Source organism: Haliotis cracherodii, unplaced genomic scaffold, assembly GCF_022045235.1.
Source record: "Haliotis cracherodii isolate W230 unplaced genomic scaffold, xgHalCrac1.p SCAF_8, whole genome shotgun sequence".
Classification (NCBI taxonomy): domain Eukaryota; kingdom Metazoa; phylum Mollusca; class Gastropoda; order Lepetellida; family Haliotidae; genus Haliotis; species Haliotis cracherodii.
The window spans coordinates 28,431,801-28,457,694 of record NW_027266341.1 but is presented as its reverse complement, the minus strand read 5'-3'; the positions used below and the strand labels follow the sequence as shown (position 1 = coordinate 28,457,694).

Below are 25,894 nucleotides of genomic sequence, written 5' to 3'. Positions count from 1 at the left end.
ACTTGCTTGATAACGGTGTTAGAACCTACACCGAAACGTCGCTCTTAATTGTAATAAAGAAGTTGTTCATCCATAAATTCTTATCCTTACTCACTGACAATAAATCAGCTGTTATGCTGCTGCACAACAAAAACAAGGTGTGTAGACATGGTTTATTCTACTATATACAATGGAGTGTTACATTTAACTGTAATGACAAATATTTCTGGGTTTGTAATATCACTGAAATATTCTATACAGCCTTGACTGAACAATCCTAGACCTTCTGGCTGCCGTCAGATACACTCTCTATGTTAAACATCACAGACTCACAGAAAACAAAATCAGATAACAAACTGAGGTTGAAGGTGTACTTAAAGCTGCCTTTTCAGTACATTCAATAATACACACCTGCAAAATGGGTACTATAAGTGCTGTATTTATTAGCATTGAGTTGCATAAAACAGACAAAACCCTATACATTGGTAAAGATTTGCAATATCACTTTATCATAGAACTGAACCAAAGGCATGGACTCGTACAATCCCATCAAAACATGGAAGAAAGAAGCTCAACAAGTATTGGTTCTCAAGCATCAGCCAAAGAAGAAAAACATGAGTTTATTGTTTTCTGCTCCCAGGCATCAATAGGTGCCATAAGCTAGAGTGCTAGAGTGCTAGAGTGCTAGAGTGCTAGATTCTGTGTGAGACATGCTGTGTATAATATTTCCAACCATGACTGGTATGAGTGGGTATGTACCCACGGAAGTGGGGTTATTGTTGGGCTTTAAATAATTGCTATGTAATATGGTTTGTTGGATCTGGGTAGAAAGCATGGCATCAGAGTGTCATTTGGAATTATCATGGTAAGAAGCAGCGTTGGGTTTAATGACATTTTGTTCAGGAAAAAGGTATTTCCTAAAACATCCCCAATAGGTCACATAAGGGTACCAATCTTATCTTTTATGTAGTAGAGAACTGAGTCAGTTTGGATAAGTGGAAAGTTAATGGGAGGGGTCAGTCAACTGACAATTCCATTGGCTCACTTAGATTCGTACCTTGTGAAGATCCGGGTTTGTATAAGAAGTCTTTAGCAACCCATGCTTGTCGTAAGAGGCGACTAATGGGATCAGATAGTTCGCTAACTTGGTTGATGCATGTCATTGTATCCCAATTGCGTGGTTCAATGCTCATTATGTCAATCACTGGATTGTCTGATCAAGACTCAATTATTTACAGAGTTTGGTCGTCAGATAGCTGGAATATTGCAGAGTGCGGTGTTCAACAAAAACAAAAACTTAAATTTGTGTCCTGGTAATCTTACAATGACTTTAACCGGACATAAATCAATTTTCAAAAAACCATTGCTTGAGAAAATCATGACTATTTGCACAGCTGTACATCAGTGTAATTATAGAAATTGTAATTATATTTTATAATAATTTACAGTGAATGTAAATGTTACTTGTACATAGAGAGTATCACGTTTTATTGCATTGATAGATAGTTGCAGAAACTGAGGTTTGTGATTGGTTTATTAAGAAGCCATCATGTACCATATAGCATGTGTCCTATTTTCAATGACCTGAAAATGAATCATCAATCAAGATCTACATCCCATGAACACAAACCATGATCTCAATAACCTACTGACACTCAGACGCTCCCTGTTGATATTTGGACACAACTGGATTAGGCACACACACACACACACACACGATCATTTCAAACTGAACTACAAAACACTATTAATCGCTTTTTCACATTAAACATGATTCTCAGTTTAACGAATATAAAAAATAATACCCACAAAAATACAATAATCATACTGGGCATATTTCTCATTTTGCAAAATTTCTGGAATAATTCCTAAATTCCTGATTCTGACCATATCAGAAAAACAATCTACAGTGATCTAGTGATCACTGCTGAGTAGTGACCACTGACCGCTACTATCAGTAACTGGCTCTGTAGTTCCCGAAACCTCCCATGTAAACATCTATACCTGCTGTGTGTAGTGTACATCAGACTCACATTCATGTACTACAGTGCTGTATCTTTGTTACCAAACAGGTTTTGCCTTTAAACAGCCAGAACTGATGTTTTACTGGATATATCTGTCTATAATACCAAACTTGCTTTAATGCCAGATGTGAATTCTTACCGTATACTTCTGTTTATAATACCATCCTGCCTTTACTGCCAGACTGCCAGAAATGATTTCTTAGAACATGAATCGGTACATAATTAAGCCCAACTGGTTTTAGCACCAGACTGTCAGTTACTTTAAACTTTAGTCGTGGAGATCGACTGAACTATGTTATAGGTGCATCTCAGTAGCCAATAGCAATAGTGACATACTAAAATATCACTAATTAACAAGGATGTAGCACATTACTATCGGTTGTGATAAGTACAAAACACCATAAAAACACTGTTAATCATCATCTTTTCAATTTGTTCTGATACAAACTACACCTTGCTTGAAGAGATTAATAAGTATTCTTGCAAGATACATATACAGGATTCAAATCATCAAACCTTCTCAAATTTAGAACCAAACTCCCCTAGAATCTAGGACTTGGCTGAGATGTTAGGATATGTCATGTTGAACATCTCAAAAACCTTCACATTGTAGGATGCCTCAGTCATTGACAAAACTATCACAATACCAGTAAAATAGTAATACTGACTTCTTTAGTCAATCCTACTACATACCTCACTGTCTGTTATATCAGAGTGGGTACCAGGTAGGATGAGATGGTAATGTGACCTTACAGCATCTCGTTCATACTCCCCAGGGAGCTGAGGTGCACACTGATCTACTGACAGCGGTAATAACGTAGCACTTTGAGCATGATTTAAGGTGTGGATTTGGCTCATTATGAATATGCACATTATTCTTATTCTTATTATTAATGCAGTGTATGTTGTCATGCCACAACATAATGGAACTATTTCATATGGCCAAGCAAGCATAGTTGTTCTTGAAATTATTTGGGACATAAAACAACTGTAGCGCTATGACTGTTGCAAATAATATTCCATAAAACAGATATACAACAACTGATCGCTATGACTCTCATATCTTATATGCCATAACATAGACATACAACAGCTGTAGACTATGACGGTCATATCTCATATACTATAACATAGATATACAACAACTGTAGAGCTATGACGGTCATATCTCATATGTTATAACATAGGTATATCTCATATGCTAAAACATAGACATACAACAGCTACAGCGCTATGACTGTTATATCTCAAATATTATAACAGCAACATAAAACAGCTGTATACTATAACATAGACAGCTGTAGCAGAGTGACAGTCATACCTCATATACAATAACATGGATATACAACAGCGGTAGCACTAAAATGTTTTTATCTAATATCCTATAACAAAGATATACAAGAACTGTATGCAATGTCTGTCATATGTCATAATATTTTTCGCAGAGATTCATGACAATTGTAGAGCTTTGACTGACATATTTCACATATGGTAAAATTGTTGAAAACTTCTTGATAACCGCAGGCTTTTTGACATACCATGTCGTTTTCCAGGAAATATTTGTTATGGATATAGAATTCTATAATTTTGTTAAAAAATAGTCAGATCCTAGAAAGTCAGGTCACCATAACAACCAGATGAAAACAACTAAAACAAATCAAACAGTAAGTAAGGTCGGCTTAGTGATGCAGGTCTTAGACGTTTACCACTTTGATGAAACCAGCAAGCATGGATATGTCAGCCTTAGAAATTCAGTGGGTTTTAAGATTCGTCCAGAAAACTAGTGGAAATCTTATTTCACTAGTCCTAAAGAGTTTGGAGCTAGTCCTGCTGGAACCAGACAAAAATGTATACACTGCTGTCAGTTTTATTTAGTTCCAATTTGCAAAAAAATTGAAGCTTTGAGAACTTGTTCAGAATTACAGCCCTCAAATGCTATTAGTCAACGAGGACTACCATCATTGGGTTTTCACTTGTCTTCACCACCATTTAATAGTCTCAGGCTACCAGATTACCGTGAATCTCAAAAGTTACTGTGGTGTTGACAAACTAGGAATCATTATCAGGTTGAATCTGCGATTCAAACCAAATGAATCTGCCATGCCTGATTACAAGACATGATAATGTGAGCAACGATTACACACACCCTGAGTAACAGGCCACCCATCAGCAAGGGCACCCCTTACAAGCACCTGCTCCTCACTTGGCTGGGTTTGTCATCATTTTGATGTTGGCTGTGCTGCCAGTGTGGTGAGACACATCAGGGACTCCCTTCTCCGTAGACAAACATTTCACCATAGTAGTTGATCACTTGAAGGTCAGGCTTCGATCGGATCATCTCACAGATTAACTTGTCATTCATCTGGAATGACAAGAATGAAACAATTCTGAAAGATCATCAAGATTTCAAAAAGCAAGTTTGATTTAATCATACTTTATTGCAAAAATCAAATGGATTCTAACATGTGACACACTCATCAGATCAGGGGGATCTTTTCTTCATGCAAAAGTTTACTAGTCATTATAAAATAAGAAGACTTTCAAATTTCAATCTTTAATGTGCCATAAATACATTCAATTATTAAAACTCACTCAGAATATATAGATTGGAAATTGTGTACATTATTCATTACGAGAAAGACTCGAAAGCATGAGTCAAAATTCTAGCACAACGATTTGGCAGGGAGAATCGAGAGGACGACAGATAGTTTACAGCACGTGTCAAAATCTTACAGGTTTTACAGGCAAGCGTTAATTTCCTTCACTGTAATATACATTTCATTACATTATTGTGTGAGTATCTGTATGTATATAAAATATTGTACATTTATGAAAATTGATTGTGCAGCATATATATGTACAGTACAGAATATATACATGTGATATACACTACTCAAAACAAATTTAGAACAACTACAAATGGGAGCCTGTGCGTTGCAATACCCACAATAAATAATTCTCAGTTATACATAAGATGAAAACCTTTAGTTTCCACTATAACTTGATGAACATACATAAATTTGAATTATTTGTCCCCCGCAGTGATATTGCTGGAATATTGCTAAAAGCGGCGTAAAACTATACTCACTCACTAGTTGATCCCAATATAACACAGGGGTGTTACACTGGGATACGATGACATGCATCAACCAAGTCCGTGACCCCGACCACCCGATCCAGTTAGTTGCTTCTTACGACAACTAAGCTTGCTGGAGTCCAATTTTAACCTTGGCCCACTTGCACAAAGCAATCTTAGCACTACGACTATTGTAAGCCTATGTTAAAGCGTGGGAGTAACGATCATCTTAGCGCTCAGATCGCTTTGTGCAAGTGGGCCCAGATCTTCAAAGTTAACTAGGAGACAAGTTTACTGTAGGTTTAACATATTAAATATGATAAGCAGAACATAATACATGACACCAAATACTTAAATATCACAGTTTTAGATATGTCAGTGCATTCTCCTATATGGCTTAATGTTCCAACATTTCGTTAAATTGGAACATATCAGCTTGGTTTACATGGGGTAATATAGACTTACATTGTTACAGTTTCTGAGGTCGAGGAAGTGGAGATGCACCATGTCATCGGGAACCCTGTCCAGACACTCCCCAGACAGGCGGTGCAGCCCTGTCAGGTCAAGTCGCTCCAGATTGCTGAACGAGAAGAACATAAACATTATAATATTGTTGAAGCCTGGGGGTAATAAATGAGACAGTGGGCGCGGGAGTACCAAATAAAATTTGGTTATCCAAGGTGAGGTGAGGTGAAATGGGGCTTAAAGTCACGTTCTAGATCACCTATTTAGCAACGTGCATGCACATATGCTTGTGTGGCTGCTTGTACTAGTCCGGACTAATGTCGATTTTATAATGCTAGCCCAATGAGATACCATGCCGCAGTTTTTTAACATGAATACCCCACTGAGACACAGTATACTGACTCTGAGCCGATCAGTCCTTATTTACGCCCCTTAATGCCGAGCGCCAGGCAGGGTAACAACAAGTACCATCTTTTTACGTCTTTAGTATGACGCACCTGGGGATCAAACCATGGACCTTCCACTCTCTGGGTGGATGCTCTACCACTAGAACAGTGGCAGTCAGTTGTTTAATGCCACAACCAGCAATATTCTACCAATATGACTACGGTCTGTAAATTAGCAAATCTAGACAAGACAATTCAGTGACTGACATCATGAGCATCAATCAACGCAATTGGGATACAATGAAATGCATCAACCAAGTCGGTGTTGTTGTTTGTTGTTAAATGCTGCACTCATCACTATTCCAGCTATATGATGGCGGTCTGTAAATAATCTACACATACACACAGCCCCCATAGATCTACATATGTATTTTGGGTTATGAGATTGGTTGGTTGGTTTGTTGTTTAAGGCTGCACTCAGCACTATTCCAGCTATATGACGGCGGTTTGTAAATAATCAAGTCTGGATCTGACAATCCAGTTTTTAATGTCATGAGCATCGATCCACGCAATACGGATTGCATGACATGCATCAACCAAGTCAGCACGCCTGACCACCCTAACCCATTAGTCGCCTCTTGCGACAAGCATGGTCACTTTTACAGCAAGCATGGATTGCTAAGGACCTATTTCTAAACCGGATCTTCACGGGTAGCATGAACCAAGTCAGCGAGCCTGATCAGACAAGCATACATTACAATGTATGCATGTTTCTTTTAACTAATAATGCATGAAGCATGTACAATGCAATATTTTGTAAAGGTGTTACATTTGAGGATGACATGGGTAAACTTCTTCCTGTTATTTGTTTCTTAAATGAAGATAGGGTTTACAAAAAGGCATATAATGAAATTCTTTTTCAACAACATGAAGGTTACAAGAGCTACAGATATTGTTAAGACTTTTGAAATATGCCTTTATTGATCTTTACATCATAATAAACTGCTCTGAATTGAGCTGGCTAGACTCGAATTTTTGTTGTTGTAAATGCCACATTACCAGTATTTCATTCATATCATTAACAGTTCAACAAGTAAAGCAACAAACAAACTTTGATTTTATATTCCCCAGGTAGCTGAGAATGAAACTTCTTCATTGATGTGAGAAATAATGTTGCATTTTGAGAATGCTTTTGGGGGTGTATTTAGCACGTTATATATATGTACATTATTTTTATATCTTAAAACTAGACTGGAATTGTTCTGTGAAGAAGACACTGGTGCATGTATTACCTGCAGCACTCCACGATAGATGCCAGGCCGATGTCGGTGATGTACCAGCACCACTGCAGCGCCAACACTATCAGGCTGCTGCCACAACTGTCAACAAAGAGTTAGTCTCACACTTCAAAGGGAATCCAGTTACTAAGCTAGGGACCGGGTATCAGTTGACTTCACTAGAACTTGACTTCTTCAAAATGGTGTTACATCAAGAGTCATTTTATATTTTTGGTCAGAATAACTGAAAATCCCAAAATCTGAATGTGACTCATGGCACAGTTTCCTTCATGAATTCCCAGTGATACTTACCAACTGACACTCTGCTTGCAGTATATGAATTCACAAATTATTACATGTCTATTACATAGCAAAAGAATCTTCTGTTTCATATTATCATATCAACACACACCTCAAGTTAAAGAAACATACATTAGTGTGATTGACTGTTTCTAGACATGTACCACTGTGTGACAGAGAGACTGACAGGTTCTAGATATGTACCACTGTGTGACAGAGAGACTGACATGTTCTAGATATGTACCACTGTGTGACAGAGAGACTGACAGGTTCTAGACATGTACCACTGTGTGACAGAGAGACTGACAGGTTCTAGACATGTACCACTGTGTGAGACTGACAGGTTCTAGACATGTACCACTGTGTGACAGAGAGACTGACAGGTTCTAGACATGTACCACTGTGTGACAGAGAGACTGACAGGATCTAGACATGTACCACTGTGTGACAGAGAGACTGACATGTTCTAGATATGTACCACTGTGTGACAGAGAGACTGACAGGTTCTAGACATGTACCACTGTGTGACAGAGAGACTGACAGGTTCTAGACATGTACCACTGTGTGACAGAGAGACTGACAGGTTCTAGATATGTACCACTGTGTGAGACTGACATGTTCTAGACATGTACCACTGTGTGACAGAGAGATTGACAGGTTCTAGACATGTACCACTGTGTGACAGAGAGACTGACAGGTTCTAGACATGTACCACGGTGTGACAGAGAGACTGACATGTTCTAGATATGTACCACTGTGTGACAGAGAGACTGACAGGTTCTAGACATGTACCACTGTGTGACAGAGAGACTGACAGGTTCTAGATATGTACCACTGTGTGAGACTGACAGGTTTTAGACATGTACCACTGTGTGACAGAGAGACTGACAGGTTCTAGACATGTACCACTGTGTGACAGAGAGACTGACAGGTTCTAGACATGTACCACTGTGTGACAGAGAGACTGACAGGTTCTAGATATGTACCACTGTGTGACAGAGAGACTGACAGGTTCTAGACATGTACCACTGTGTGACAGAGAGACTGACAGGTTCTAGACATGTACCACTGTGTGACAGAGAGACTAACAGGTTCTAGACATGTACCACTGTGTGACAGAGACACTGACATGTTCTAGACATGTACCACTGTGTGACAGAGAGACTGACAGGTTCTAGACATGTACCACTGTGTGACAGAGAGACTGACAGGTTCTAGACATGTACCACTGTGTGACAGAGAGACTGACAGGTTCTAGATATGTACCACTGTGTGACAGAGAGACTGACAGGTTCTAGACATGTACCACTGTGTGACAGAGAGACTGACAGGTTCTAGACATGTACCACTGTGTGACAGAGAGACTAACAGGTTCTAGACATGTACCACTGTGTGACAGAGACACTGACATGTTCTAGACATGTACCACTGTGTGACAGAGAGACTGACAGGTTCTAGACATGTACCACTGTGTGACAGAAACACTGACAGGTTCTAGACATGTACCACTGTGTGACAGAGAGACCGACAGGTTCTAGACATGTACCACTGTGTGACAGAGAGACTAACAGGTTCTAGATATGTACCACTGTGTGACAGAGAGACTGACATGTTCTAGACATGTACCACTGTGTGACAGAGAGACTGACAGGTTCTAGACATGTACCACTGTGTGACAGAGAGACTAACAGGTTCTAGACATGTACCACTGTGTGACAGAGACACTGACAGGTTCTAGACATGTACCACTGTGTGACAGAGAGACTGACAGGTTCTAGACATGTACCACTGTGTGACAGAGACACTGACAGGTTCTAGACATGTACCACTGTGTGACAGAGAGACTGACAGGTTCTAGACATGTACCACTGTGTGACAGAGAGACTGACAGGTTCTAGATATGTACCACTATGTGACAGAGAGACTGACAAGTTCTAGACATGTACCACTATGTGAGACTGACATGTTCTAGACATGTACCACTGTGTGAGACTGACATGTTCTAGATATGTACCACTGTGCGAGACTGGCAGGTTCTAGACATGTACAACTGTGTGACAGAGAGACTGACAGGTTCTAGACATGTACCACTGTGTGAGACTGACATGTTCTAGACATGTACCACTGTGCAAGACTGACAGGTTCTAGACATGTACCACTGTGTGACAGAGAGACTGACAGGTTCTAGATATGTACCACTGTGTGACAGAGAGACTGACAGGTTCTAGACATGTACCACTGTGTGAGACTGACATGTTCTAGATATGTACCACTGTGCGAGACTGGCAGGTTCTAGACATGTACAACTGTGTGACAGAGAGACTGACAGGTTCTAGACATGTACCACTGTTTGAGACTGACATGTTCTAGACATGTACCACTGTGCGAGACTGACAGGTTCTAGACATGTACCACTGTGTGACAGAGAGACTGACAGGTTCTAGATATGTACCACTGTGTGACAGAGAGACTGACAGGTTCTAGACATGTACCACTGTGTGACAGAGAGACTGACAGGTTCTAGACATGTACAACTGTGTGACAGAGAGACTGACAGGTTCTAGACATGTACCACTGTGTGACAGAGAGACTGACAGGTTCTAGACATGTACAACTGTGTGACAGAGAGACTGACATGTTCTAGACATGTACCACTGTGTGAGACTGACAGGTTCTAGACATGTACCACTGTGTGACAGAGAGACTGATAGGTTCTAGATATGTACCACTGTGTGACAGAGAGATTGACAGGATCTATACATGTACCACTGTGTGACAGAGACACTGACAGGTTCTAGACATGTACCACTGTGTGACAGAGAGACTGACACGTTCTAGATATGTACCACTGTGTGAGACTGACACATTCTAGATATGTACCACTGTGTGACAGAGAGACTGACACGTTCTAGACATGTACCATTGTGTGAGACTGACATGTTCTAGATATGTACCACTGTGTGACAGAGAGACTGACACGTTCTAGTATGTACCACTGTGTGAGACTGACACATTCTAGATATGTACCACTGTGTGACAGAGAGACTGACACGTTCTAAACATGTACCACTGTGTGAGACTGACACATTCTAGATATGTACCACTGTGTGACAGTGAGACTGACACGTTCTAGACATGTACCACTGTGTGAGACTGACATGTTCTAGATATGTACCACTGTGTGACAGAGAGACTGACACGTTCTAGTATGTACCACTGTGTGAAAGGGAAATGGACTTTTGAGAACAGAAAGCTTCACTCCCTTGGGCTGACAAATTAGAAGCCTTGATGCTGGCTGGCTAAGTTCATGTGATGAGACCTCCAATAGAGAGTTTATCAGGGCTTCCAGCAGAGAGAGTTTTTGAAACAAAAGATCTGATCCTGATGAGATTGTGAGAGAGGGGACTGACAAGTGAGAGAACATACCACTCAGTGAGAGACAGGAGGCTGGCGTCCTTCATGCCAGCACACTCTGACATGTCAAGGTCTGTCACATTGTGTAGGTGGCCGTGCTTAAAGAACTTCTCTACTGCTTCTTCAGAAAACTCCAAACCCTTCCGTAGTCGTAATTTTCGTAACTTTTTCAGGTCCTAAATAAAGAAAAAATGTAAGCATAGACAGAATTTGTTTCACTATATGTATTTCCCCATGATGTTCCCATAATTGACTTTGAGAATTTATTGGTTTACTTCACTAACACAACCCCTGTCAACAAGGCTTAGTTCATGTAATCAAGGCAATTTTGTTTGTTTCTTGTTTAACGCCGCAATCAGCAATATTCCAGCTATATGACGGTGGTCACAATGCAGTCTCTGATCTTGATTATCCTGCACATAATATATCCTTTTTCTTTGCATATGTATCCTGGACTCATTTTTGACTATAGTTTTGTTTTCGAAGTAACTCCTCTTTATCTCTCTAGGGTTGGTGGGGTGGCCTAGTGGTTAAGTGTTCGCTCCTGAGGCCAAAGACCCTGGTTTGATTCCCCATATGGGTACAATGTGTGAAGCCTATTTCTGGTGTTCCCCACTGTGACGTTGCTGGAATAATGCTAAAAGCGGCGTAAAAGTATACTCACTCACTTTACCTCCCTTGTCACTGACTTTTCACAACATTGCTATTCCTCATGACTTGTTTGTTTGTTGTTTAACGCCTCACTCAGCAGTATTCCAGCTTTAAGACAGTGGCCTGTAAATCACTGAGTCAGGACCAAACAATAGGGTGATTGATATTGTGAGCAGTGATCCATGCCACTGAGGTAGAATGACACACAGACAACCAAGTCACTGAGCCTGACCACCCGATCCATTTAGTCAATGCTTAGGACCAGCCACAGGACCTATTCCAACCCAGATTACCCACACAATGATGTCAATAATGCATGGAAATGACACAACTGAAGAGATCTACATTCAAAATTGTGGCCCTGTAGCAAGAACCTTCGACATGTTTAAAGTAAAGGAGTTTACAACAAATAAGAAGAAATTTAACTTTAGCCCTTTATGATGGTATTCCTTAGTACTAAGCATGTTGTGACAGCGGGAGAGAGGTTATTATGCATTCAAATCAAATACTAAGCAACATTGACACTTGTCTCAATCATGAACAAATATGTAAATTGAATACTTTTCAGCACTGAGTTATCTGAACTGGGCTCTGAATGAAACTATGCTGATGAATGGGTCCAGGATATTAACCACAATACAATTAAGAAATAAAACACTGCAACTGTTGGATGGTGCATCCAATACCTTGAGGTACTCCAGACTGGCATCAGACAGCAGGTCACAGAAGGACACGTTGAGTGTGACAAGAGACTGACACTTGGCCACGGCGGAGATGCTCCTATCGGTCAGCTCCTCCCCATCCAGTTCCAGATGCTTCAAACTGGACTTGTGCACCTCACACAGCGGCATGATGGCACTGCAGGACAGGAGACACAACAAACCAATGTGCTGGCTACTTACATAATACAATTACAGTAAACTACGGTTATAACGTACTCAAAGGGACCACTAATTTTAGTTCGTTATAACAGTAGTTCATTATAAGCATATATACAGCATATGTACAACAAATGGCCGAGACTAAAAATAAGTTTGTTATATCGGTCAGTTCATTATAAGCGTGTTCGTTATAACCGTAGTTTACTGTACTACCAATTACTGATGAAGTCCAAGGTTGATATTGCTTTTTTCATTTCCATAAAAACAGGTGTGGACTTCATATAAGGTTATAACTAGTTTATTACATAACTGAAAAAAAGTAGAATCAAGATCTCAAACAATGTTAGCTAAAATAACATTAGGAGTTCCCAAAAGGAGACATCTGATTAGCTAGGGTTTGGGGAAATCACTTCCAGGTATTTCCCATTCTACTTTTAGTTTTTGGTACCATATTTTCTTGAGTATAGTGCACACTTTTTTCCCAAAAAACACAGCTGTGTAGAAGCGGGTGCGCATTGAACACGCCACAGTGAGGTTTGATATTTCCCATCCCCCAACCCCCCAACACAAAGACATTACTGTGAGAAAATATGGTAACTCAAGTGAATACCGTAAATTATCAGACAGGATTTGGAGTTATTTTGCATTTCTGTCAAATGTCACGTGACTGCTTCTAGACCAATAAACATGAGGAAAACTTTGCATTACTTTATAATTTGATTTTTTTTTTTAAGTTTCAGTGATAAAAGCTACGGGAAGTCCAGGATAAGTAGTTGAACCAATTCACAAAATGTGTTTGAGACAAGTAGGTGGCGCATAGAATTTGGGCAAACATATTTGGTTTGTTACAGGTAGAAATGGTGTTTGCACGTGCAGGTCATTACAACGAAATTGACTATGCAAATTCACTGTCACTGTTGTCACAGATAGGTGCCTCACATCAGCACATACTATTATGTACTAGTGAACTCGCTACTAGAACATATTAGCCGAGACAAGACACGCACATATCCATTGGAGTACATGTCCCAGACCACCTGATACCCCTTTCTTCACAAGTGGGCGGAACCACATAAATAGTCCTATCTGGTCAATTTTCAGGTCATGACTCAACTTATCCCAGATTACCATTGTTAACATAGCTCAAAATTACAAACACAGACTGTGACAGTAAAAGTACAAATGGACCTAAAAAACAAGGTGAATATGAATAATGACTGAATGACTGAATTCAACACCATTAATACTTAGGCGCATAAGCATAAGGGGCCCTGTGCTCTAAGGCACAGCCATCCCTGTGCAGAGTTGTAACCCTTAGCTATGCCAGGATCTCCCGAATATTGTAAGAAAAACATACAACTTTATAGATAACAACTTCTAGTTGTACGTTTTTCTTACTTATCTTGCCAACTTCTAGAATGCCAATCAAGCAGTTCCTGAATATTGGTTTAAACTGCAAATAGGCCCCATGACACTCACCCATGTCCATGTGTTTCACCTAAGTGATGCATGTTTATGCCCTGTGTCACTATGGGCTTTCGTCCCACATGAAGCTGACACCATGATACTGATAAGATAAAATTCTGTTCAAACAAGCATTAAACCAAACTCACTCACTCATCCACAACCTTATTATTCAATTGTTTTCTTATCATCAAGGTTAGAATAAAACACTTCTTACTCATCTGTGATCCATGCCACACCATCGACATTGAAGCTCATGATGCTGTCAATAGAGTACGCCAGGAGGAGGATGCTGTCGTTCTCCAGGCGACAGTGTGAGAGGTTGAGGTGGGATAGGTGACGTAGGGAAGCCAGCTGCTTCACACACTCAAAGTCTATATTGCTACATCCTTCTAAATTGATGTTCCTCAACAAGGGGCAAAACTTCACAATACACTCAATAACATGAATATTGATACTATCACATAAACCAAGGTCAAGCTCTGTCAAGTGATTACAGTGTTTCAGGTAAGTGAAGACTTCAAAATATGTGATGCCATTCCTGGCATGGAGTGAGAGGTCCTTCACCCCTGACACACGTTCAAGGAGTGTAGAAAGGTCATCAATACTCACCTCCCATAAAGGGTCTATTTTTAAACATACCCACAATGTAGGTTCGTAAGCAAGGACACGCCAACGCCTGCAAACTGGTGCAACATACTGACACAGTTCTTTAGGTGAGAAGTAAGAAAATATATTGAGCAATATTTCTTCTGGAAGACTTTGTATAACACTATAATGTTCCGATAAATCACTCTCCAGCACTTTCTTATCATGTTTATGTACAATATGCCCTGGATGAACATCGATCACAGTCGTGTGTATCACAGCTTTCTGTGGAGGGCAAGCAAATGGAGCTGCTGACGGGGCCGTTGATGAGGCTGCTGGATGGGTAGCTGATGCTCCCTTCATAGTCAGTTCAATAACGCTTAGTTCCTGGACAGGCAGTTCTCCAGGAGTCTCCCACAGTGCACCACCGTTACTATGTTGTGATGGACTTGTCAAATCTAAATGCCTATTGTGCTTCAAATTGTCTGACGGTTGTGCCCATCGCTCTCCCTGAAGGACACCATTTGGAAATGATGGTGAATCTTTACATCTTCCATAAAGGGGGAGTTCATCATTTTTTTCCAGCCTTGGGGGATTCATATCACAATTTATGCCTGTATTGTTTCTCTCTGACTCACCTCTCTGATTTAAACCACTAACAGAAGGTGACGATGTATTATTAGACTTATTGTCTTGAAAAGATTCCTGAGATTTCACATCACATACCTTGATGTCCTGATTACTTGTGTGCAATGTGTGTGATGAACTCTGGTGGTCAGCTCCTTCAGCACAATCAGCAGATGTCCCACACACATCTCCAGCAGTTGAAACACAATCACTATGATCAGGAGATAGGTTCTCCACTACAAGATCCTGCTTGTTGCCTTGTCCATTGTCTGGTAACACATGTGGGTTGGAATCCAACAGATTCTCATCAAAGAAGCAAAACACATTACGAGTTTCAAACAATTCAAAAGAGCTCATGTCTTCTTTTTGTGCACCACTGCCCTCCTCCTCCCCAGGTGTTGATGATGCATCTTGCTCCTCCTCTCCCCCACCCCCACCGACCTCCATCTCTGCCTGCAGGTCAGCAAGTGAAATGTCACTCCCAACTACTAACACGGCTTCTTCTCTGTCCATGGCTCCTCGTTTCCTGAAGAAAATAGGCATTTTGTAATAATCATCATTTTTACATGACAAACAAAACCAGTATTAGAAATTGGCACTACTCCTGTAGTCCTTGTCACACTGCCCAATAGTTAAGGCATCATAAGGCCTAGTAGAAATTTGCCATTTTTAAGGGTTTTGCTACATGTTATCATGATAGGGAATAGTGGACAAAAACTGTTAGTTTCTATCACTGAATAAATTACTCCTATTTTCTAAATGAGGGAAACATACTTGTAAATGGATTGTAATGTGTACATTAGGTTCTGTAGCTCACCTATAATGGATTCTATATTTGAAACATTACATAATATATTCACATTACATTTTCAATTAAATCAAAGTAACCAGCCTTTGAAATTCATGCTAGTCCACTAGCCCAAGACTATAAATTTGTGCTAAAGACAAGTAAAAATTCAATGATCATTGACTTGTAGAATGTGAGGGCTATAATGGGCTACCGCTAAACAAAGATCTGAGGACATCCCAGTAGAGGTCACATCAGAACGACCTTTCATCCGACCAAACAGAGTGTCGCTTACCAGATCATGAAAGTGACAGTTGGAAAGTGATTTCTAATCATGCATCCTCGAAAACTTTAACACGGGGTGTTCTGAATGATAGTTACGGGTTTAACAACTGAATCCCTACATCTAGACCATCTATTAGCGCTTCCAGAATGTTCTTTAGTTCAGGCTTCAAATTTTTAATCGAGAATTTGTCAAAATATGTTTTGAAGCGTTGTCGCCAATTTGAAAATAGTGCCGTAAAGCACGAGAAAGCTGCCTTCTGATTGGTCATTCCACTGGTCGGTCAAATTTCGCAGATGGTCGGTCTGACGTGACCCGTAATGGGATGTCCTCAGATCTTTGTTTAGCAGTAGCGAGAACTAAGATCTGATTTTAATGAGATTGACCAAGAATTGGACTTCTTTACTTTAACTCATTAATTCCCCAATTAGTGATATGTCAAAATAAAATTCTTGAAATATTGGGAACGTTGTGAACAATGCCAGCCTCGAACCCCATATTCATGCATTGGAGCCAACAAATTTATTTCTGAGAGTCCCCTGGACATAAAAAAGATAGACCATGTAAATCCCTAAATATACATATCTCAATAAAAACACGAAAAATATGTGTTATTTAGGATTAAAATCTTTCAACCATGAAGGACACAGAACTTGATATAAATGCCAAGGCTTGCCAGTTAGGCTAGTGACAAGTATCCTGGAAATAGCCATTTCCTTTGAAATAAATGATCATAATTTTAATAAAATAAATAACTTAGCAGGCTACATTCAGTTCTGCGTTCAACCTGCCTGACCGTACAGTGTTATTTACGCCAAAGTCTAAGTACTGTCAGAACAGACTTCCACTGATACATTGCTGCTGAACAACAAAAATTACAAAATTGTAAACCATGTGAACTTGACTATATTCTTGTGTTGACATTCTTAAATAACTACAGACATAACCTCATATATTTAACTCACATCCTTCCGAAACCAGATTCATCATGATAAATTGTTTCATCACGCAAGTGTAAGAAAATGCCACGAAGGTCAGAAGACAATCATAATTTGCTGGAATGGAATTCTCGGCTGCTATTGCCTTGGTAGAACGTACACTTCCGGCGAATTTTGTCAACATCCGGTGGGCTGCGCATGCTCAGGAAGTAAATGTGCACCTGTCAAACGATAATTTCAAAAAGTCCAACGAAAACGATGTTTCTGTGCAAAAGAAAACATATTTGTCTAAAATGTGACTGCTTTTGAACATTTCATGATATATCAACTGTATGACAACTCGGAGAACTGGTAAAAAGTAAGTTCAAGCTTGTAAAACAAGAATTGTAGATCTCTCATTGCATGCTTGGTGTTTAGACAAATGCACGCACCGGTACATACATTCGAGTAGAGTCTTCCGAATAAAGGTGTATGATTCTTTTCATCGGTACACCTTTTTATTGACTATAAACCTTCACACTGGGTGCCGGGGTGATTATTGTTTGTAGGTTTGTAGGAAGCATATGGCCTTTCAAGCTCAGATTTATGTCTCTTTAGATATAGCCTAATGGTTAATTTAGAAATAAGTCTGATAAGTATTTCATAATTGTATCATCCTGATCATCATCACGATACATGTCCTTGTGTATTGTGCATTGTATCAAAGGTCACACATCATCCTGATCATCATCACGATACATGTCCATGTGTATTGTGCATTGTATCAAAGGCCACACATCATCCTGATCATCATCACGATACATGTCCATATGTATTGTGCATTGTATCAAAGGCCATGCATCATCCTGATCATCATCACGATACAGGTCCATGTGTATTGTGCATTGTATCAAAGGCCACACATCATCCTGATCATCATCACGATACATGTCCATGTGTATTGTGCATTGTATCAAAGGCCACACATCATCCTGATCATCATCATGATACATGTCCATGTGTATTGTGCATTGTATCAAAGGCCACACATCATCCTGATCATCATCACGATACATGTCCATGTGTATTGTGCATTGTATCAAAGGCCATGCATCATCCTGATCATCATCACGATACAGGTCCATATGTATTGTGCATTGTATCAAAGGCCACACATCATCCTGATCATCATCACGATACATGTCCATATGTATTGTGCATTGTATCAAAGGCCATGCATCATCCTGATCATCATCACGATACATGTCCATATGTATTGTGCATTGTATCAAAGGCCACACATCATCCTGATCATCATCACGATACAGATCCATGTGTATTGTGCATTGTATCAAAGGCCATACATCATCCTGATCATCATCACGATACAGGTCCATGTGTATTGTGCATTGTATTGTCTTCAGCAACCCATGCTTGTCGTAAGAGGCGACTAATGGGATCGGGTGGTCAGACTCGCTGACTTGGTTAATGCATGTCACCGTATCCCCATTAGGTGGATCAATCCCAAATGCGAGGATCGATGCTCATGATATCAGTCACTGAATTCTTGGTCTGGTCCAGACTTGATTATTTACAGACCGCCATCATATAGCTGGACTTTTGCTGAGTGTGATGTTAAACAACAAACCAACAACAACAACCCCATTATGTGGATCAATGCTCATGATATCAATCACTGGATTGTCTGGTCCAGACTCGATTATTTACAGACCACCATCAAATAGCTGGAATGTTGTTGAGTGCTGCATTAAACACCAACAAAAAAAACAGACCACTATTCTGAAGCCCGAAAATTCTGTTCAGCCTTGTAAGCTCAGCACATATAATAACATGAAATCTACTGAAAATGAGTAGGGTCAAAAGATTTAGGCTGGTATCATAGCAGCATGTAAACAGTTGAGTTAGGACCAGGCAAACCAGTAGGGCTGTAACGATTCACAATACCTACGATACCATCAATACTTAGGTAGATACGATACTTGAGTCGTCAGTTTGTGAGATCGTGATACACTATATTGTCATTTTTTGTGAGCTTTAGCAACAAGCATGACGTACTGGGACCAGTCTGACACAGAATCCCTACATGGGTTGGCATGGCTAGACCAAGATGATATGAACAGTGATTAGAGGGGTATGTGCCCTCTGCCGACAGCTGGAAAGAATTTGCAATGGCGCATGGTAATGCATTGTTTATATGGCCATGATGACATGGCTTCGTGCTGGCGCATACTGGTTTACAACTATGAATTTCAACATTAATTAAATTTTTCAGTTTCAAGTAGAGCAAAATATTTGTGTTCAGATCAGTCCATGAATGTACAACCATCTCAGTTCGGTGTCCTTTTTTTTGCTCAGGCTGTTTCGTAAATGAGGTCAACACGGTATTTGGATTGTATTATATTATTAGTAACACAGGGTTTTATCACGGATTTTAGATGAAGTGCCCCTCCCCTAGCAGGCAAATAGGGAAAAAAATTATTTTGTTCAAAATTGGGATTTTCAGAGGTAGTTGTAATGTGAAATTGTATTCATTGTAATAATATAAAACTGAGCAGTAAAACCTTTTCCTTGTTATTATGCCTGTTATTGTGGAAATACAGGGTTATCTCTACAAAGCCATAAAATTAGTTATTAAGTTATTACATTTACTAATTTGGGAAAATGTAAATTTGGGTTTGGGAGTTTTTAACTATGTTGATTTGCTGAAGACTTGGGGCCAAATATCTTGCTGGCCTAGCTGTGAAATATATAGAGACCAGTAAAACAATATGTACAATTTCAGAGTATGTACTTTAGAATAAGAACATCAGTGTTCAGTAGACAACTAATTCATGTTGTTTTTCCCTGTTTAGGGCCATCTGACCTGGGGGTGTCTGTAGTCGTATCTAATATCTCATTATCCACCGCACACTTCTACATTTTCAGTGACTCAAAAATCACAAGGATGAAATTTTGCATGATCCAAATAAAGCCATGGTGTCTCTAGTGTAAAGTGTGTCCACACAATTGTGTTCCTATTCTAATGTTGGCTGCACTATGAACAGTGTCATTCATTGACTAAATGACCTCCCATATGGGGCTATAACGAAATGTAATTCTGTTTAAAGCAGTTTTTACTTTCACCAGTCTTGCAACTCAAGGAAATGGGTAAATTGTTAGTTATTGAGCGAAGCACTCATAATAGGTTAGAAATGTCAGCACTTATATATATCAAGTCAATAGTTTTTCCTATCATAAAGGCTAACACTAACATATATAAACATAAAGAAAGCATTGACTATTGCCCTAACATGCCTTTTGGCATCAGTTTCAGTAGATGCCCATTGTAGCACATGGATTGTCGTCTGCTAAGGGGGGGCACGGGTGGCCCAGTCGTCTAAGGCGCCGCGATTCGCTGTGCAGAGCTGCATCCCTTGGGCACACCAGAAACCTATGATTGTGGGTTCGAATCCCCGTTCGCACCCGATTATGTTTCTAGGTTTGTCAGCACCATACCCGTGTTCGTGGGTTTCACTGAAGTGGTAAACGTCTGAGACTCGCATCACTTCGGGCTTTCCTCCCACATTATGCTGACACTCCGTGATATAACTGGAGTAATGTTAAAAGCGGCGTTAAACCCAACTCACTCACTCATCTGCTAAGTCTACTAAATTGAATAGCTCCCCATGAGTGATTCCAGGTTAGACTGTGTGCCCAGCAACCAATGCTTGCAATAAGCATGATAAGAGATGACGAATTGGATCAGGTGACTCGATGACTTGTTTGATTATGTGGATTGTTGCACATAATATCAACCACTGGTGTACTTGGTCCAGATTGCCACGTCATACAATAGGGTTGGTGAGGTAGCCTAGTGGTTTAAACGTTCGCTCGTCACACCAAGGAACCGGGTTCGATTCCCTACATGGGTACAATGTGTGAAATCTTATTTCTTTTGTGATATTGCGGGAGTATTGCTAAAAGCAGCATAAAACCAAAAACACTCACTCACCCATCATACTATAGCTGTAATATTGCTGAGTGTGGCAAAAAACAAACCATGTACTATTTATGTTGTAGTGGCTAAAACTGAAAACCTATAGAGGCTGATATGTTCCAGTTATTAACATGACAGTTGGAAGGCAACATGCTTACAGTTCAGTGAGGCAGTCTGATGAACATGAGGATAGTGGGATGGCCTCGTGGTTGAAGTGTATGTCACATGGTGGTAAGTCCACTCTTGTACTGATTGTCGTCCCTGACACCTTGAAATGCCAACAATGGAGTAACAACCACATTCATAAACTAATGATATATATCTGTTATAACTGTGATATGGATCTGATATAACTGGAATATAGCTGGGATATGGAGGAGATATAGCTGGGATATGGATCTGATATATATAGCGGGGATCTTGGGGGGGGATATAGCTGTGGTATGGACCTGATATAGCTGGGATATGGATCAGATAAAGGTAGGATATGGATCTGATATAGCTGGGATATGGAGGGGATTTGATGAGATATGGATGTGATATAACTGGGATATTAGGGGAAAGCTACAACTAGAATAGAACCCCATTCAATCACTATATAATATTTGTCAAACATCTCTAACTTTTACATCCATTTCTGCAATTAGGACCAAATAAGTACAGTATAAGAGGGTTTATACACCATTTGTGTTTTGTAGATGGATTTCAATCTAGCGTTGTTGGAAAGGGCTTTGTTTTAATATGTTGTTGTTACACCAGTTGTATAGAGGCTATCTGTCTAGTGGAAGTGCAACATTGTGATGCTGCCTCTGCTTAAAGCTCTGCACGCTAACGTCGAACCCATTCGACAGAGGTGTCCATCCCCGTGCATCTGATGTCGAACCCATTCGACAGGCGAATAGCATAACAACACCCCAAAATAAAACTCGCCATATCTATTTACCAAGAAGGCTTTGCGTAACATTTAAATTACGTATGACATGCATAAATGCTCAGCTTGCTCAATATCAAAACGTTCAGTCATTTATTTACCTCAAAAAGAAAATATCGCGAGTTAAAAAAGTTTCGGCCAAACTTCTCGGCACACATCTACCAGGAACGGCCATTGTTGACTTTTGGCACTTCACGTTGAGCGGCATGCAGTCCGATATTTTCTTTATAATTTCATCATTTTTCCTATTCGATCATAATTTTTTGTTTGCTGACGAAAGGAAAACACTCATGTCCCTTTATTTCTAAAAATTAGCAACTTTCGGTGTAATTAATTGTAAACAAAAACAATCTGAATCGTAACATCATCGATTGGATGGAACTTGTACGATCATGGCAACGGCGGTAAACAAACAACTCCACATGCATAGTTATCCCGTTAGACTATTACAATCATTTTGTTACATCTAACTTAATTTTCTATAATTATTGACACGCATGTATAAATCTTTGTAAAAAGAATTTCATTTTTAAAGAGTTTGCAAATGATTTTGTTTGATAAACTTTCCGACACATTGCCAAGCCGACAAACGTCAGTGATACGTTTGGGCGTGGCCTAACTCGCGATTTGTTGAGTCGAACAAAGTCAACAAACACTGCGAAAAATGACAAATATTGGATGATACGCAAAATCTGAACTGATATACATTCTAGGTAAACCATTCAATAGCAAAATAATGCATTTTTATGAGAAATAATCAAAATACTTGCAATTTTAGCTATCATTTCTGAAACCGGAAGCACGTACCGCATGTGACACATGGAAGCAAAATATGCAAAAGTTGGTAAGCTATCATAAAGAAATTCCGAAATAGATTCAAATTCAAAAGAAAATACATAATTTACTATTTTTCGTCAACTATTTACTATTTATTGATCTGGAGAGCAGTCTTCACTCTTATTTGTTTCATATTTCTTCGTGATTGTCGCAATAAAATGTGTAAGTCTAAATCCGAAACCGTAATGGATTTCACGCTCGATGATTTTAATTTTCAAATATTTTCTATAAACGAGCGCAACGGAGAGCGATCCAACGTATTGATATGCCATAATAATAACATAATATTGTTATTGGTCTAACATTACAAAAAGAACAATTTAAATATTAAAGATGTTGTTGAAAACTTTCTGAGAACCTCCCGTCCTCTGAACCGATAACATTTTGGTACACAACGAGGTAGTGTAAATATATATAGATTCTAGGCTCCTATTTATATATATGTGTGATTTTGTACCCAAAACAAATTAAATTATACCCAAAATACTTTGTGAATTTGTACCTAAGAAAATAAGACAATAGAGCTATAATTATATTTATGTTTTAATGTAGATGAACAGAACACATAATAAAATATTTCATCAAGTTCCAAATATGATTATGACTGATCCTTGAAATTGATTGTTTAGTTTTGAGAGAAAATTGACGTCTTGTCACTGAAGGAGAGGCCAGTGAAGTTGGTTAAACCTAAGTTAGAATGAATTGTTTTGATAGGAAAGTGATATTATGTTAAGTTTAAGACACCAAATTAATGTATATCTTTGAAATAATTCTAGGTAGATCTACAAAATCACATACCCATTTGGGTAACAAATTACTAGAAATTTTGGGTACAAAAGTCACCACTGTACATTTCAACTGATTTTCGTGAATCAATGGGATAAAATTTTTTTGTCTGAATGATTCCTTTTCTCAATTTTTAAGACAAGAATTTGTTTTACATAACAAAACAGGCAGATCTACACGGATCACGTTTAGTCCTAAAAATGTGAAAAATATGGACACCTCAGAAATGAGGGCTTATAAGGTTATAATTCTACCTAACTAGTCACATGGTTTGACTTAGATCTAGGTCTATCTAAGAAAAGTCCTTATGAAAATCTTTTTTTAATTTTTTTATGACACTTACATTTCTGGCACTTAGACAAAGAGTATTCAAGGAAAGACAGATATGTTTTTGAATGAAAATATGACTTTCCTTTATAATTCTTTTTTCATGATGACAGGGGAACTTTTATACACACCAGCTGAGGAAGTTGTGATACTGTGATTGCATACAAAGAAAAAACAGTTTGGAAGCAGTACCTGTATGTATAAAATAGACCACATAAGGTGAACAAAAGTAATGGGTTGGCTGACTGGAAAAAATACATCTGGCAAGGGTAAACATGTACAGAGGCATGTTTCTTTTCATTCCAACCAGAAGACTGAGATAGCATTTTCTAAGAAACCTATGGCAAACTAACCAGCTTATGTGCCACCATGGTTCTTGTGATTAAACAAACAAAAATGTCATGTACTGTAACAAGTACTGTTACTGTAATTAAATTAAATTAATTCCTATTAAATTATATTTCAGAATTGTTTTATTTGGAAACAAACCACATAATGCACAAGATTAGTGTCCATATGAGTTTAGTATGTATATGTTAAGGATCTGATTTATTCATTATTGATGGAATACTAAAATTAAAATGATGACATCAGAGAGTTACTTATTCACATAGTTGATTTTCAGAGTGCAAGACAATAATTGTTGAATAAATATGTTTAAACTAAAGATAATAATTGAAGTTTGATCAGTTACACTGTGCTGATGCAAAGACTAATATTTACTGTCCCCACACACCATCATTGTGGGAAAAATAACTATTAAATATAACTTAAAATTTTAAAACCTGTAAACAGCTGTAAATAATTAAACAATTACAAATCTATCATCAATGCGCAATCATGGTGGTCTTCATATTTTTGGAATAAATTTAGAAATCCTTCGTGAAACTGTTCTAAAATCATGCTAGAATCTATGAATGTATTCCCGAAAGGAAAACTATCCTAAATGTAATGTGGAACTAACACAGAAAATATGTACGTAGAATTCTATTGCTTATATACACCCTATCATATTCAGCAACGCGGGGATGTTATTTTGAAACACGTTTTGTCAAGCCCATTTTCGCGCACCTGTTGTTGAGGGTGATCTTGCTGATCGACGATATCCATAGACGTATTACGTGGGATACACATGTTGTAGTGAAACTTATCAGCATGTACATCGCAGAAATATGAATCATGTCCCATTTATATTCACAACATTGAATGGTGATTCTTAAATATCAACAGATGTTCAAATAAAAGATACCGAGAAACTTGCATGTGGCATGTTGATTTATCGTCTACCGTTTCCGGGTCACGGGAGCATGCAAGGTCAAACGGATTAACTAATACGCGAATTATATCGTCAAAGTCACATGTTTATGTCATGTTAGTGGTGATTACTGATACTGTGTATCGACTTATATTTTTGCTGTATGTGATAGGCGAACTATTTCAAAATTTACTGTAATTGTTTTGTTTCGAAAGCTTATCAGCAGACTACCCCTGTCTGTGACATCACATCCGGTGACCTTTGCACTTACTGAAATAGTGCTGTCAGAATTCACGATCTTTATTTTCATTTTTCTCTCGTCATATTTATTGGAATATGACGAATAAAACATTCTTCTATTGAGAAGATCGTCAACTTTCGCCAAGTTATATTTATAAAGGCAATGTAATCTTTGTTGATATTAAAATAACAATAACTTATGCGGAGGTCGGGCGAAGCGCGCCATGTTTGATTTTAGGACGGCTGCTAGCATCATGACACTGGTTGTTTATTTTTGTATATCGTAAATATTCAACCAAAACGCTTGAAATTAGGATTAGTGAATACTTATAAGTCATTAATTGTTTCCTGCAAATTTTATAACATGACACGTCAGATTAAACCGAATATTCGTATTTCTGC

General features: G+C 38.8%; 2 protein-coding genes across 2 annotated transcripts in view; one reads left to right on the top strand and one right to left on the bottom strand.

The window, feature by feature from the left end:
- Positions 1-3,312: 3,312 nt before the first annotated feature.
- On the bottom strand, positions 3,313-17,254 carry LOC139450167 (F-box/LRR-repeat protein fbxl-1-like). Its single transcript, XM_071231844.1, has 7 exons — positions 17,168-17,254; positions 14,135-15,658; positions 12,259-12,430; positions 10,934-11,097; positions 7,223-7,309; positions 5,545-5,659; positions 3,313-4,365 (listed from the first exon to the last, which is right to left on the bottom strand). Coding segments are annotated over exons 1-7 (2,166 nt in total). The 5' UTR covers positions 17,170-17,254; the 3' UTR covers positions 3,313-4,263.
- Positions 17,255-17,363: 109 nt separating this feature from the next.
- LOC139449444 (kelch-like protein 8) overlaps positions 17,364-25,894 on the top strand; it is a 38,642-nt gene continuing 30,111 nt past the window's right edge. Inside the window, exon 1 of the mRNA XM_071230841.1 lies at positions 17,364-17,498. Within this exon, the coding sequence (XP_071086942.1) occupies positions 17,473-17,498 (26 nt within the window). The 5' untranslated portion in view covers positions 17,364-17,472. The remainder of the gene's footprint in view (positions 17,499-25,894) is intronic.